Source organism: Oncorhynchus mykiss, chromosome 19 (genome assembly GCF_057628025.1).
Source record: "Oncorhynchus mykiss isolate SJ-2025 chromosome 19, ASM5762802v1, whole genome shotgun sequence".
Lineage (NCBI taxonomy): Eukaryota > Metazoa > Chordata > Actinopteri > Salmoniformes > Salmonidae > Oncorhynchus > Oncorhynchus mykiss.
The window spans coordinates 19111645-19127610 of record NC_143040.1 but is presented as its reverse complement, the minus strand read 5'-3'; the positions used below and the strand labels follow the sequence as shown (position 1 = coordinate 19127610).

General features: G+C 41.8%; 1 protein-coding gene across 1 annotated transcript in view; it reads left to right on the top strand.

The window, feature by feature from the left end:
• Positions 1–6427: 6427 nt before the first annotated feature.
• Positions 6428–15966, top strand: part of LOC110497363 (uncharacterized) — a 31073-nt gene continuing 21534 nt past the window's right edge. Inside the window, exons 1-7 of the mRNA XM_036954276.2 lie at positions 6428–6839; positions 8070–8321; positions 8539–8658; positions 8776–8829; positions 9008–9087; positions 9267–9360; positions 9793–9864. Of these exons, the coding sequence (XP_036810171.2) occupies positions 6794–6839; positions 8070–8321; positions 8539–8658; positions 8776–8829; positions 9008–9087; positions 9267–9360; positions 9793–9864 (718 nt within the window). The 5' untranslated portion in view covers positions 6428–6793. The remainder of the gene's footprint in view (positions 6840–8069; positions 8322–8538; positions 8659–8775; positions 8830–9007; positions 9088–9266; positions 9361–9792; positions 9865–15966) is intronic.

Here is a 15966-nt window from a genome sequence, read left to right as displayed (position 1 = left end):
CTCGCATTAACATCTGCTAACCATGTGTATGTGACAAATAAAATTTGATTTGATTTGATTTGAAAAATAATTGGGGTGGCAGGGTAGCCTAGTGGTTAGAGTGTTGGTTCAAACCCCTGAGCTGACAAGGTACAAATCTGTCGTTCTGCCCCTAAATGGGCAGTTAACCCACTGTTCCTAGGCTGTCATTGAAAATAATAATTTGTTCTTAACTGACTTGCTTAGTTAAATAAAGGTTAAAACATTTTTTTTACCACAGGTGGACTGCAATCAGGTGGTAGGAACATCTCAAGGATGATCAATGGAAACAATTTCAAGTCTCATAGCAAAGGGTCTGTTTTCGTTTTGTCATTATGGGGTATTGTTTGTAGATTGATGAGGAAAAAAATGTATTTAATGCATTTTAAAATAAGTCTAATTTAACAAAATGAGGGAAAAGTCAAGAATACTTTCCGAATGTCATGTAGAGTCTCAGATCAGTATATAGAACCTGACAGAGGGCTGTCAGAAACGACTGTGGACATCATGCCTATATCCTCTAGCTCACATCTATATTGGATTTTCCATGTTATGTATCACTGTCTATACACACTGTCTATACACCTAAAAGGGTTTTCGGCCGTCCCCATTGGAGAACCTTTTGAAGAACCCTTTTTGATTCCAGGTAGAAGAACCCTTTTGGTTCCAGGTAGAACCGTTTTGGTTCCAAGTAGAACCCCTTTTGCGTTCTATATAAAACTCTTTCCACAGAGTGTTCTACCTGGAATCCAAAAGGGTATTTCTACCTGGCACCAATAAGGCTTCTCCTATGGGACAGCTGAAGAACCCTTTTGGAACCTTCCTGTCTAAGAGAGTATGTAACACTGTGTCCAATAGAACACGTCCATGTACAGATATTTCATCTCCCACACTAAGGCGTTCATATTACTAACAATCCTGACTGATGAATGTGACCCAGCTTTGTGGTGGGTAACGTCGGTCGGTGTGGCTGAAAAATGTGGAAATACCCCTCAGACTTCAAACCTCTTAATAACTTCACTCCCAGGACCCCCTGGTTTCAAACCATACACACACACACACACACACACACACACACACACACACACACACACACACACACACGAACACACACACGAACACACACACTCTCCTCCAAGGGCTCCGACTCTGCCCTTTAACAGTGACTCTAATTCATCTCCTCGCGTCCACATGATGACTTTGAACTCTGTTTCCACAGTATAAGTAGTATATATTGCCCACTTTCTTTCCCCCCTCTTCAACGACAAAAGACCCCCCTCCCTTAACAATGTAAAACAATCGGAACACCCAAATCATGGGGGGTGCAATGAAAACTAAGGTCTGGCCATGTCCTGCTCTGGCCGAAATACAGTGTGCCTAAATCATTCCTAAGACACGGTCAAGGGATTATCCTGGCAGAGCAGGAAAGATTTCCAGCTAATCTATATCGGAATGCTTGGTGAGGACAAGGTAAAGGAAGTGGCCGAGACTAGGAGGGTTGCTGCTCTTGGAAGCCAACACTCTTCATCATTTTTTTGCATGGCAATTACGGGGTGGATTGATGCGAGAGAGAGAAGCTAGAACCTATTTCTGGTCCTCTGGAACAACAAATTTGCCTTGAAATTACAGAAGGAAGCTATCACTATTGTGTAATTTTGTGGTAAGAGGAAGGTTTCCGAGCACCAAAACTGGAGGTTGGCAACGTGGGAAAACAATAACACCAGGGATGTGTAATGAACACCTGATAATACTGTGTCAGTTGGTGGCCTGACCTTATATGGTATTTCCTGTCCTCTGAGATTATAACTGAGATGTTTTAATTAGGCCAAGATCACCTACTATTATGGTGCAATTGGTATTTATATGCCTTGCTGGCAGCAGGGTGCACCACTGCCCTGTGCTTAATTTCTCAAGCAGCTCTGTAAAGGCATAGAGGGAACATGAGGTAGGGGGGGGGAGCAGAGCAGAGAGAAGCCCACAGAGAAGGAATCAATTACATGATGATTTAATCAATGGAGGAAAGCGCGAAAGCAGTAAATTTAGTTTACAAAAAGGCTGGTCAATAACTCAATTCAACTGTGCAGTGGAGGCAGCTGTTGGGGTGGGTTTAGGAGGGGGGAGGAGTTGGGGGTAGAGGGGGGAGGAGTGTGTGTGTGCGTGCGTGCGTGCGTGTGTGTGTGTGTGTGTGTGTGTGTGTGTGTGTATGTGTGTGTGTGTGTGTGTGTGTGTGTGTGTGTGTGTGTGTGTGTGTGTGTGTGTGTATGTGAAGGAGGGGGGGGCATTCTGGCAGGGACGGAGATGGGCGCAGTTTTAATTAGTTCTGTATTGGAAGTGGAACAGTGGGAGCGTTGTGGAGTGGGACGGAACAGCTGCAGCGGGGTGCAGGGATCGCTTCTAGCCATTCGGCCAGAAGTCTGGCTGGGCTCTCCCTCCCTCCATCCATCCCTCCATCCATCCCTCCTCTCCTTCTCTGCTGTGCCAGCTCAGGTGTCTGGGTCTGCCTGGGGAGCGCTGGGTGGCACGGTTGTGTGGCTCTGCGTTGGTTGGCAGCGGGTGGGTAAAGGCCTGGAGCTGGGGGCGGTGTGGGGGATGTATGAAAGGGCTGGTGGCTCGCTGAGCAGGCTGCCCCGAGGGATCCCTGTATGAGAGAGGCTGGGAGCCAAGGGCCTGTCACCGGCCAGCCAGCCCGGCACTCTGCCCTGCTCTTACAGGGCCAGGGCCCAGGGGCCGACACAGACAGGGAGACTACAGTGCATTCGGAAAGTATTCAGACCCCTTCCCTTTTTCCACATTTTGTTACGTTACAGCCTGATTCTAAAATTGTCTACAATCTACACACAATACCCTATAATGACAAAACAAAATTTGTTTTTTTGAATTTTTCCAAATGTATTACAAGTAAAAAAAATAGAAATACCTTATTTACATAAGTATTCAGACCCTGTGCTATGAGACTCGAAATTGAGCTCAGGTGCATCCTCTTTCCATTGATCATTCTTGAGATGTTTCTACGACTTGATTGGAGTCCACCTGTGGTAAATTCAATTGATTGGACATGATTTAGAAAGGCACACACCTGTCCATATAAGATCCCACAGTTGACAGTGCATGTCAGAGCAAAAACCAAACCATGAGGTCGAAGGAATTGTCCATAGAGCTCCAAGACAGGATTGTAGAGTGGCCAGAAGGACTTTTACTCCTCAGTAAAATGCACATGACATTATCTTTGAGTTTGCCAAAAGGCATCTAAAGGACTCTCAGACCATGAGAAACAAAATTCTCTGGTCTGATGAAATCAAGATTGAACTCTTTTGCCTGAATGCCAAGCGTCACGTCTGAAGGAAACCTGGCATCATCCCTACGGTAAAGCATGGTGGTGGCAGTATCATGCTGTGGGGATGTTTTTCAGCGGAATGGACTGGGAGACTAGTCAGGATTGAGGGAAAGATGAACGGAGGAAAGTACAGAGAGATCCTTGAAGAAAACCTGCTGCAGAACTCTCAGGATCTCAGACTGGGTAAAGGTTCACCTTCCATCAGGACAACGACCCTAAGCACACAGCCAAGACAACACAAGGGTGGCTTCGGGACAAGTCCCTGAATGTCTTTGAGTGGCCCAGCCAGAGCCTGGACCTGGACAGAGCTTGAGAGGATCTGCAGAGAAGAATGAGAGAAACTCCCCAAATCCAGGTGTGCCGAGCTTGTAACATCATACTCAATAAGATTTGAGGCTGTAATCGCTGCCAAAGGCGCTTCAACAAAGTACTGAGTAAAGGGTCTGAATACTTATGTAAATGTAAATTTCTGTTTTTAAAATGTGTAATACATTTGCTAACATTTCTAAAAACCTGTTTTTGCTTTGTCGTTATGGGGTATTGTGTGTAGATTGATAAGGGGAAAAATCTATTTAATCCATTTTAGAATAAGGCTGTAAGGTGGAAAAAGTCAAGGGGTCTGAATACTCATGAATGTTTTTCTGGAGGCAGCTCTGTAGAGTGGTCACTATCTGGCGCAGCCACAAAGTCATAACATCTGATTTTAAACCTAACCTTAACCCTAACCTTAACCACACTGCTAACCTTAATGCCTATCCTTAGCCTTAAATGAAGACCAAAAGGCATATTTTTGTTTTCATAAATGTTTACAATATAGCCAATTTTGACTTTGCAGCTGGCCTATCTAGCAAATATCGCTAAGTTCTGTGTTCATCCCAATAAACGTCAATCTGCCACACACACACACACACACACACACACACACACACACACACACACACACACACACACACACACACACACACACTCCTTCGCACTACACACTGTATTCCTCCACCCATCATAACGTTTCTATACACAGGCACAGCAACCTATTACATCCAGACACGTTTTACAATTTTTTTATTCTGCCCTGTGCCGCTGTAGTTGGCCTATCAAATCAAAGCCATATCATATCAAAGCCTATGAAAACGTACATTTTTGTTTATCTTTAAAACATTTGTGCATGACAAAAGAACATGAAAACTAAGCTTAATGAGCCCTAAAAGGTTAACTAGTATTGCTCCATGTTATAGCAACCAGGCCAAACAGAACCTCAACTTCCACTCAAGTCTAAACCCCAGGAACAACCCACAACCCGAGACCTCACCTCGACCTAACCACATAGCACCACACTCGCACTCCCATCCAATGTTGAGATCTTATGAACCAATTGGTTTAGATATTATTTTACTTTAGGCCTCAACTCTGTCTACTTTGGCTCCGTAGACATCAACACTGGCATGTACTGACTGTACGTTTAGCTTCATGAATTACTAGCACATTATTTGAGATTAAAAGGGTTTCTCAGAACGTTGGCTTGTTTTAATGGGGAAAGTGTAAATCATTTGACATGGAATGTTTCTTGAGGACTGAGTCAGAGTCCAACTTTCCGCCCAAAGGTACCAGCAGCGTCTGTCTCACTGTTGGGTCAGATGTTGCCAAGACACTCTCAAAAGCTCCATTGACAAAGCGTTTTGGATTTAGAGGAGAGAGCTGTGGTGATGGTTTTATTTGCCTATGATACAATGCTGACCTCTTGTGGAGAAAAATAAAACTCTCATTCTGATCTCCAATCAAATCAAATCACACACATGTTTAGCAGATGTTATTGCGGGTGGAGCAAAATGCTTGTGTTTCTAGCTCCAACAGTGCAGTAATATCTAACAAGTAATGTCTAACAATTTCACAACAATACACACAAATCTACAGTAAAGGAATGGAATTAAGAATATATAAATATTTGGACGAGCATTGTCAGAGCGGCATAGACTAAGAAGAATAGAATACAGTATATACATATGGTGGCCAGTCTGATGGCCTTGAGATAGAAGCTGTTTTTCAGTCTCTCGGCCCCAGCTTTGATGCACCTGTACTGACCTTCTGGATGATAGCGGGGTGAACAGGCAATAGCTCGGGTGGTTGTTGTCCTTGATGATCTTTTTGGCCTTCCCGTGACATCGGGTGCTGTATGTGTCCTGGAGGGCAGGTAGTTTGCCCCTAGTGTTGGGTAGAGCGCACCACCCTCTGGAGAGCCCTGTGGTTGTGGGGGGTGCAAATCAAAATATTATTTGTGCATCAGCGCATGTGACAAATAATATTTGATTTGATTATATCTGACATTCACGCCCTGCATGCGGTTTTGCTCATGTGCTAGGTGATAGAAATGTCAGTACTGGTGCTTTAAAAAGTCGGGTTAACGATTATATCCTGTGGATATTTTGCCTCAAATTTCGAGTAGTTGAAGGACCAACCACACAGATAGATAACCTATAGTGTAAGTTAAAATTGTATTCAACCTTCTAGCTTGTAAGCAACAGGTCCAGGATTCTGCAGTGTTTTCTTTGACGGCATACCAACAACTGGTATCAAAGTGTGATTTATTAGGCAACTGGAGAGGATGAGGAGTGTGCGAGAGGCCTTTAAATCCACTATCACTACGCTCTTAGAAAAAAGGGTTCATCTGCTGTCCCCATAGGGTAACCCTTTTTGGTTCCAGGTAGAACCCTCCGTGGAAAGGGTTCTACCTGGAACCAAATGGGTTCTACCTGGAACAAAAAAGGGTTAATTCATGGGTTATCCTATGGGGACAGCTAAATAACCCTTTTAGGTTCCAGACAGCACCTTTTTTTCTGTGAGTCTACTGACTACTGTTGTAAGTAGATATTTAGTTATTTGTCCTTAAAAAGATTGCATGAGCCCCATCGTCGCTGTAAGTGCCTTCAAAGGAAAGAACTGAGAGGTTACAAGGAAGACATAAATGCAGCATGATGACTCAGATCAACAACAAGTATCTGTGGCAACCTGATAAAGACAGACATGACCCAATGCAGTCATAAGATGAGGTAAGATAAGGGTGTTGTAAGGGTACCTTTTAACACACACAAGCATCAGGAATCAAATTCAGCATCCACTTTTAATGATGGAATCAAACATTAAATGTCCGGGTTTGGGTATGGGCAGAATCCTAGATCATAGAAAAGCATTACTCCTCTGCTTTTGAGAGAATGTCTGAATTCTGGACCCGAAGGGGGGGGGTCATTTCCCCCAGTACTTTTTCGAGCAATGCTATTTCTCTATTATACATCCTGTGGCGGTGAATGTTCTCTGTGGCTTCATGGCCCAGCATCCTGAGAGGGATGCACTAGACTGCACTGCATTTCCTCACTCTGTTAGTGACACAGTCTACAGCAGGCTACTAGAGTAACAAGGAAAGAGAACTATACACAAGGGTTACTCAAAATGGACAAAATGCAGTTGACTTTTCCCTGTCTGACTGTCCTTTTGGGTAAGCTGCCTCTCTGCCTTTCTCTGTTTTTGTGACATTTACAGTATGTTTACATTTGAGTCATTTAGCAGGCGCTCTTATCCAGGGCGACTTACAGGAGACGTGTTGATGTGCCCTTGTGCAAGAGCACGTCAACCTAGTCGGCTCGGTGATTCGAACCAGCGACCTTTCGTTTACTGTCCAAAAGCTCTTTTTTTTTTATCTTTAAAGTAATAACAAAAATATATTTTATTTTTTGGGGGCTGGCCAAACACTCTTAAGGTTACTTGAATGTTATCTAGTATAACATTACTTTGATGTACTTTGCTTGTTTTTGTATAGTGAAGATCAAGTCTTTGATTATTTTGCACAGGTTATTCTACAAATACGAGATTGTTTTCTCAACTGGTTTTGTCAATTCAGTTTATCTGCCCAAAAAAGCTGCTGATGTAATCAATGCTCTATCTATGCAATGGTTTCTTCTCTCTATATTCTAGACAGTGTTGGGGAAGCTACTCTGAAATCATAGTTTACCAAACTCCCAATTACTTTACATTGGAAGAAGATGAGCTACTCTAAAGCTACCCTTACAGGGCTCTACGAGGAGCATGTGTGTACCTAAGTTGTAAAATGCAGGCGCACACAAATACATTTAGGAGCACAATGAAAGATATTTGAGATATTACATCCTTGATTTTTCTATTCCAGGTCTCACAGCAAAATAATTAGGCACATATGCGCGTAGAAGGTGGTGCTGTAGAGCCCTACCTTAAGGGAACTATAGTTTACTTAAACTTCTTGTGGATCGGTGTCCCGTCTACGGGACAGTTGTTGCTCAATATGCATAATGTGACTACAACTTTGTTTTCACTTTTTTTTAAAAGAAGTACACTACATTGAAGCTACTTTGTGAAAATGATCATTTCTAAATCTGAAATATCATAGACCGGGTATTCCCAAACTCTGCTACCAAAAAAAAAGAAAGGAGATTATTTCCTACTTCACCCATACTTTATTTTCTTATTGCAAAAAAACAAGTAGTGTGGAGTTCCAGTAGTTAGCTACACCACAACATGGCAACAAAGTAATAAACTACTGAAAACACTACCAAGATGTGAATTTAGTTCAACTACAGTACCACCAAGCTACAGCAAAATGTAATTAATAATGTCATTAATAGGAACAGTTGAACTACATGTAGTTCACTACTCCCCAACACTGATTCTAAACCATACCCATGTCTTTTTCCAGGTCTCGTCCTGGCTTCTACCACCACAGCCCAGTCACAGCCAGTCAATCCCACTGTAACCCAGCCCACCTCAGCCTCCAACCCAGCCAACAACACAGCCACTCTAGGACACACCACGGTTGTAGACAACAATCATTTAACATTATCCGCCATAAACCCAAACCTTACTGATCCTATTTTTGATAACGTCCCTATAACCAATTCCACCGGGTGGCCTAACCACACGGTAACCACACCACTGAAGACCAGTTCAGGTAGGTTGGAGTTGCTGCTTTCACTGTATGGTCAGTTTATGGTCAGTGGTCGATACTGGAGATGGAGTCTTGACCTCGTTGTCTTGGGTCTTGAGACCCCTCAAGACCAGTCGATACAGTCTCGGTCTCAAGGGGTCTAAGTCTTGACTCCATCTCTGATCGATGCTAATTTCCTACCTGCTTTGGTGGAGGTAAAGTAACAGTAATTTTTCTCAAGATGCCTCTCCAGGACCGACATACTGGCCCTCACCAATGGACGTCTCTACATCAAAGCCCCCAGCAGAGGCCAGCAGCACAACTGCTAGCACTTCTGTTACTAGCACCACCAAGAAAAGAGGTGAGTTGATGTCACCAGAGTGAAGTGAATCCACTGTGAAGTGAATCCACTGTGAAGTGAATCCACTGTGAAGTGAATCCATCAGCACACAACTTTTATCTTCTCTTTATTCAAAAGGTTTGACGGGAACTGCTCAACCAAAACCCTCTGCGAGAAAATCGCCCCACATTGGTAACATGATTGCATTTAAAAAATGTCTCAAACCGGTGTTCTGACACCAAATCTGAATTGGTTATCATTTGTCAGACTAACCCACATTATAAATGACAACAACATTTAGGTCCAGAATAACTTGCATGGCCTTTTATCTTGTTGCTCTACTAATTGATTGTTTTCTGTTTCTTGATAGGATTGATCATCTTTATTGCGATCATCATCACTGCCTGTGTGCTTGGAGCAACATGCTTCTTCACTAAGAAGACATCAAGGGTGAGTAAGGTATATGCTGTTTGTCCAGTTAAATTCTCTGATCAATTCTAACATTCTATAACAAATCTTCAACTTGACTTTGTACAAACACCAAACGCTAGCATTCAATGATGTCTGTAGATGCCTGTCTGTTTTCTAGCCCGTTGAGGTGTGTGTGTTGTACCCTGTTGTGTTTCCAGAGGTACTCCGTAGATCTCCGAGGCAGGCATGAGGATCTGCCTCTGAGTACTGCGGATCCCGACGCCGTGTTTGACAACTCCTCAACACAGAAGGGTGACAACATAGAATTACATAGAATATGTATAGAATAAAACATGCATTATTATACATCTGTATGGATGAGAATACACTACATTCATTTACACTCTCCTCATGAATGATCATTTACTACACATGAATAGGGAAACTTGGACTTTGTAGAAGCCTGTACACAAGACATCACCAAAACACTTCTGTAAATCTTGATTTAGATTTGATTCATCCCATGCTAACAGTGAAATGCTTACTTATGGACCATTCATAACAATGCAGAGAGAAAGAGAAACTGAACTACCCCCAAAAATAATAATGAGCATCTAGCTAATGTACATTAACTTGTGGTCAATGACGTGTTAGACTGGTAGTAACCATTTTTTATTTAACCTTTATTTAACTAGGCAAGTCAGTTAAGAACAAATTGCTTGTTGTCTTTGATCACCTCTCCAGGGATGGACACCTTTACCGCCGTGGATCTCAACAGCACCGAGGTCCTGGTTAAGGGAAGTGAGGGAGAAAGAGGTGAGCTTGATGAAGCAATGGACCAGTGCATGTACTGTCCTCTCGTAGGGTCACTTTGCTGGGTCTATGACAATGTGCCCCCAAAAGAGGAACAATTCTCTATTGAGAATTCTATATTTGTAGTTTTATGAGTTGTTGAGTTATTGCAGAGTGATCTGTCAGGTGTGATGTATTGTTTGGTTACTGGAACGGCTTTTGTGTTCAAAGTGGATTTCCTCTTTTGCAACAGCCGTTAAAGAGAAGAGAGAAGGAAGTCAATGTGTGCTAATAGCTATAATATATTCATAGCTATCTACGTTTTAAAATGGCCAGAGTCACAGCTGAAATAATACATTTTTCAACTTAATTTGGTGTGTGGGAATAAGGAGAACTTCAAAGAAAAGAGAAACCCACACACTGCTCTCGCCGGCTCTTGCTCATATCACTGTTTTTATTCAAGTTTGATTCAAAACAGTGAATTGAGCACTGTGTGAGGTTTAGAGTCCCTAAGAGCTTACATTTACAGTCACGACCGAAATGATTGGCACCCTTGATAAAGATGATCAAAAAAGACTGTGTAAAATAAATCATGCAAATACTGAGGTTTATTTTATTTTATTTTTTATTTAACCAGGTAGGCCAGTTGAAAACAAGTTCTCATTTACAACTGCGACCTAGCCAATGTATGGGAACATTATATTACTAATACAACTGCTCAGAGAAAAATATGTTGTTTAACAAGTAATAAAACAAATCCAAAAAAAGATATCAAAATGATGAGCACTCCTAAATCAAATCAAATCAAATCAAATCAAATTTTATTTGTCACATACACATGGTTAGCAGATGTTAATGCGAGTGTAGCGAAATGCTTGGTGCTTCTAGTTCCGACAATGCAGTAATAACCAACAAGTAATCTAACTAACAATTCCAAAACTACTGTCTTGTACACAGTGTAAGGGGATAAAGAATATGTACATAAGGATATATGAATGAGTGATGGTACAGAGCAGCATAGGCAAGATACAGTAGATGGTATCGAGTACAGTATGTACATATGAGATGAGTATGTACACAAAGTGGCATAGTTAAAGTGGCTAGTGATACATGTATTACATAAGGATACAGTCGATGATATAGAGTACAGTATATACGTATGCATATGAGATGAATAATGTAGGGTAAGTAACATTATATAAGGTAGCATTGTTTAAAGTGGCTAGTGATATATTTACATAATTTCCCATCAATTCCCATTATTAAAGTGGCTGGAGTTGAGTCAGTGTCAGTGTGTTGGCAGCAGCCACTCAATGTTAGTGGTGGCTGTTTAACAGTCTGATGGCCTTGAGATAGAAGCTGTTTAACGATTCTTATAAATAAAATCAAACAAAATTGAATCAGCATTAACATAGTATACTTTTTTTTGCATTCATCTCAGCCTATAGGGGAACTCTACTCAAACTATATTTTAGTGTTGTTTTCATTAGTCCACTGTTGATACAGTCCCAAAATGTTTTGCATGTTAGCAGTCACGTTTTGAAGATATTTGTCCTGTTACACACATGTGTACTGGCATTTTTTTTTTTTTTTGCATATCACAACTCCCTCTGAAGCAAAGTGTCCCTGGCCACTTATTCATGGTGACACAAAGTGCATCATTTAAAGAACGGTATTGTGGCCTTTCATGACTTCCTGTTTCACTGGGGTAAAAATGAGGTAACACGCATGTAAAAATCCATTTGTCATCCATCACAATGGGGAAAAGGAAACTACTGGGCAACATTTACAACGTTTAAAACCACTGGAACAGCGGTTAGCATGTCTGGTAGAAGACCCGAGTGAGTGTAACTTGTCCCCAATCACAGTGAGGAAGATGGTTAGGCAAAGAAAAGACCAAGGGTCATCGTTAGAGAATTACCGAACTTGGTCGCATTCTGGGGTCACCAAGATGCCAAATCTACAAATAGACGCCACCTCTATGCCAATAGGAGCCTTTATTGAGCAACAAATGTAAATACCTGGTGTTTGCTAAACAGCATTGGCACTTGGATTGGAACCAGGTGCTATGATCAGATTAGACAAAAATAGAGCTATTTGGTCACACACACCATGGTTTGGTGTTTAAAAGAAAAATCCTCATACATAAGATATGGTGGTGGATGTTTGATGTTGTGGGGGCTGTTGGTCCTGGGCCCTTGCTAACTAAGGTCAACGGCATCATGAACTTCACCAAGTTTTTAAAATGAATTTTGTATTTTTATTTAGCCTTTATTTAACTAGGCAAGTCAGTTAAGAATAAATTCTTATTTACAATGACGGCCTACATTGGCCATCCTATGGGACTCCCAATCACGGCTGGTTGTGATACAGCCTGGATTCAAACCAGGGTGTCTGTAGTGACGCCTCTAGCAATGAGATGCAGTGCTTTAGACCACTGCGCCACTCAGGAGCCCAAAGTTACAGTACATCTTTGCCAAAAACCTGGTTGCTTCTGCCAGGAGGCTAAAACTTGGCCACAAGTGGATCTTCCAGCAAGAAAATGACCCCAAGAACGCATCAAAATCCACAAAGAAATGGTTAATTGGCCACAAAATAAAACATTTGTGGTAGCCATCCCATCTCCGGACTTTCAATCATCTTGATACCCATCTTTTTTTTGACATTTCTTGGTAAACAAAACATTTTTTCTGTGAGCAATTGTATTAATATAATATAATTTCCCCCAAAAATGTTGAGCGTACAATATATCTCAGTATTTGTATTATTTATACCGTCTTTTTTCTCATCTTTATCAAGGGTGCCAATACTTTCGGTCATGACTATGCATTGTTTAGATAGATAAGAACTTCCCCACTGGGCAAAAACTGGTTGAATCAACTTGGAAAACTGATTGGATTTGAAAGAAGTCATCAACGTCAGGGATTTTCATCGTTTTTTTTCTCCTTACTTTAGAACCTAAATCCAATGAGATTGTGCCATTTTTTGTCACCTTGAATTCACGTTAATTAACAACTCAACCAAACGCACTGTAAATCAAAACTAGACGTTGAACTGCCTAGTGGGTCAGCTCTCATTGCCCAATCCTTTGTGACACCATGGTCACCATCCATAACACGTTTGATTTGTAAAATGTTTTCTCACGCCCCAGGCTAACTCTGCCTGGTGTCAGATCATACTTTGAGTAACAGAGCCGCATGACTCATGGAGGTTGATATGCGAGAATAGACTGTATGACACGTGTATGTCTGTGTGTGACTTCAGTCTCATCTCAGTGTGATAACCTCCAGATAAGGGTTAGACTGACCTCTATGCAGCAGACCTGGGTTCAAACAGTATTAGTCTTCTTGCCAAAACGTTAAGCGTTAAGCATTTGACTGAGCTTGCCTGCCAGATAGGAAGGTTTTACGCATTTGGGACTTTTACAAAACGTCAAACGATTCGCTTTTCAGTGCTCTCAATCTGTTGAATGTATTACAAGAGACACTAGAAAATGGAATGTCCCGTCTTGCTCCATTGAATGACAGCACCCAACCTACTCTGTGTAATGTCATCTATGTGGTGAGGTGCCGTACCAACGTCCGCCACTGGATGGAAACAAAACCCTAGAGAATGAACAGGAGAGTCAAAGCACAGAGCGACTTGTTCATTGGTCTCTGATGGATGTGTAACTACAGCGTCTATGGTATAGGCTACCTTTAATGTGTTCTTGGGTTATAAGACATGACCTTTTATACTGTGGTCTATTGTTCTCAGTGCTTTAAACAGAGGACATTTCAAAATAGTGACAGGTTTTAGGAGCACAATGAGAAGTATTAAAGCTTGAATCATACTTTTTTTAAAAAAAATATGTGCACTGGTGTTCCTAAATAACAATTCCAGGTCGCACAGCAAAATATTTTGCCACATATGCGAGAAAAATGGTCACACTGTAGAACCCTGCTAAAGAATCCTGCATGTCAGGCATCGGACCCCTGTGTAATAAAACACACACAGTGAAATAATGGAAACATCAACCGTTATAGTAAGAGAAGAGAACACCATGCAGCATTAGCTGTTTTAATGTATTCTCAATCTGTGACAGTCCTTCCTTTTGACATAACTTTTAATTTAGGTTGAAAGTGGTTGAATTCTTATTTCTCTCACAGGTCTTCCCTGGCTTTGTGACTGTTGACATGTCTGAGCCTGTCTTTCTCTCTCTTCCCTGGGTCACACTTTGTGGAATGGGTCAGTTTTGATTGGCTCTTTTAAAAGTAACTACCTCTCAAGTCATTTTTTCCTCTCCTTTTAAAAAAATCATCAACTCAAGACATTGCACTGGCATCATGTGTTACTACTGTTTTGATGCAGCTCAGTAGCGACAGACGTCTGCTTCTTTTGCAGTTCTCCCGGCCGTAACCTTTCAACTTGACTTTTTTTCTGTGCTCTTTCTAAAAGAGATACAAGTCAAACAAATGAAACCATGGTCTGGAGAGGTGTGGATTCCACTGTTGTAAAAGCATACTGCTGCCCCATGCCTGTAAAGTCAGTCTGTTAAAAAAGGATAGACATCTGTCACTAGGACTGGGTTTGAGATGGACACAATGGAAAGGATCTGATGTGTATGAAGCAGAGTAATGAGAACAGTTGAACTCCTTTTAGAATGAATCACTCACGCACACAGCAAACACAAAGGCCCACAGATACACAATTAGACATGGTCTCTATTTCTTAACCTCTCTGTGGTCTTTACGGGTGTCAAGATCCTTGCAGTGCAGTCCGTCTCCTTTACTAGAGGTGTGGAGAGAAAGCCCTTTGGAAATATTTTGGTTGTTGTCGGTTTTATGTATTTGTGTATTTTTTTGGCTTGACCAAAATGTCCTACATGTCCGTCAGCTGATCGATTTGGTCGACTTCCACTTTGTAGGATTGTTTTTCGGTGCCATGATGTAAGGGTTAGATTGTGTTACTACATACTCGGAATGATGTTGTAAGAACCTCTTGAACCTCAGAAAAAGGGGAAACTTTGCTATTCTCGTTTTCAAGAGTTCTCTGCTTGTGGAAGTACACACACACAAACACACACACACACACACACACACACACACACACACACACACACACACACACACACACACACACACACACACACACACACACACACACTCTACTGGTCAAAGGTTTTAGAACACCTACTAATTAAAGGGTTTTTCTTTTCTTTTTATTATTTTCTTCATTGTTGAATAATAGTGAAGACATCAACACTATGAAATAACACATAGGGAATCATGTAGCAGCCAAGCAAGTGTTAAACAAATCAAAATATATTTTAGATTCTTCAAAGTAGCCACCCTTTGCCTTGATGACAGCTTTGCACACTCTTGGCATTCTCTCAACCAGCTTTACCTGGAATGCTTTTCCAACAGTCTTGAAGGAGTTCTCACATATGCTGAGCACTTGTTGGCTGCTTTTCCTTCACTCTGCGGTCCAACTCATCCCAAACCATCTCAATTGGGTTGAGGCCAGGTCATCTGATGCAGCACTCCGTCATTCTCCTTTTTGGTCAAATAGCCCTTACACAGCCTGGAGGTGTGTTGGGTCATTGTCCTGTTGAAAAACAAATGATAGTCCCACTGAGCACAAACCAGATGGGATTGGCATATTGCTGCAGAACGCTGTGGTAGCCTTGTTGGTCAAGTGTGCCTTGAATTCTACATAAATTATTGGCAGTGTCACCAGCAAAGCACCCCCACACCATCACACCTCCTCTTCCATGCTTCATGGTGGGAACTACACATGCAGAGATCATCCGTTCACCTACTCTGCGTCTCACAAAGACACAGCGGTTAGAACCAAAAATTGCACGTGGATTCATCAGACCAAAGGACAGATTTCCATGCCCATTGCTTGTGTTTCTTGGCCCATGCAAGTCTCTTCTTCTTATTGGTGTCCTTTTAGTAGTGTTTTTTCTCCTCTGAACAGTTGATTTTGAGATGTGTCTGTTACTTGAACTCTGAGGCATTTATTTGGGATGAAATTTCTGAGGCTGGTAACTGTAATGAACTTACCCTCAACAGCAGAAGTAACTCTGGGTCTTCCTTTCCTGTGGCGGTCCTCATGAGAACCCGTTTCATCGTAGCACTTGAT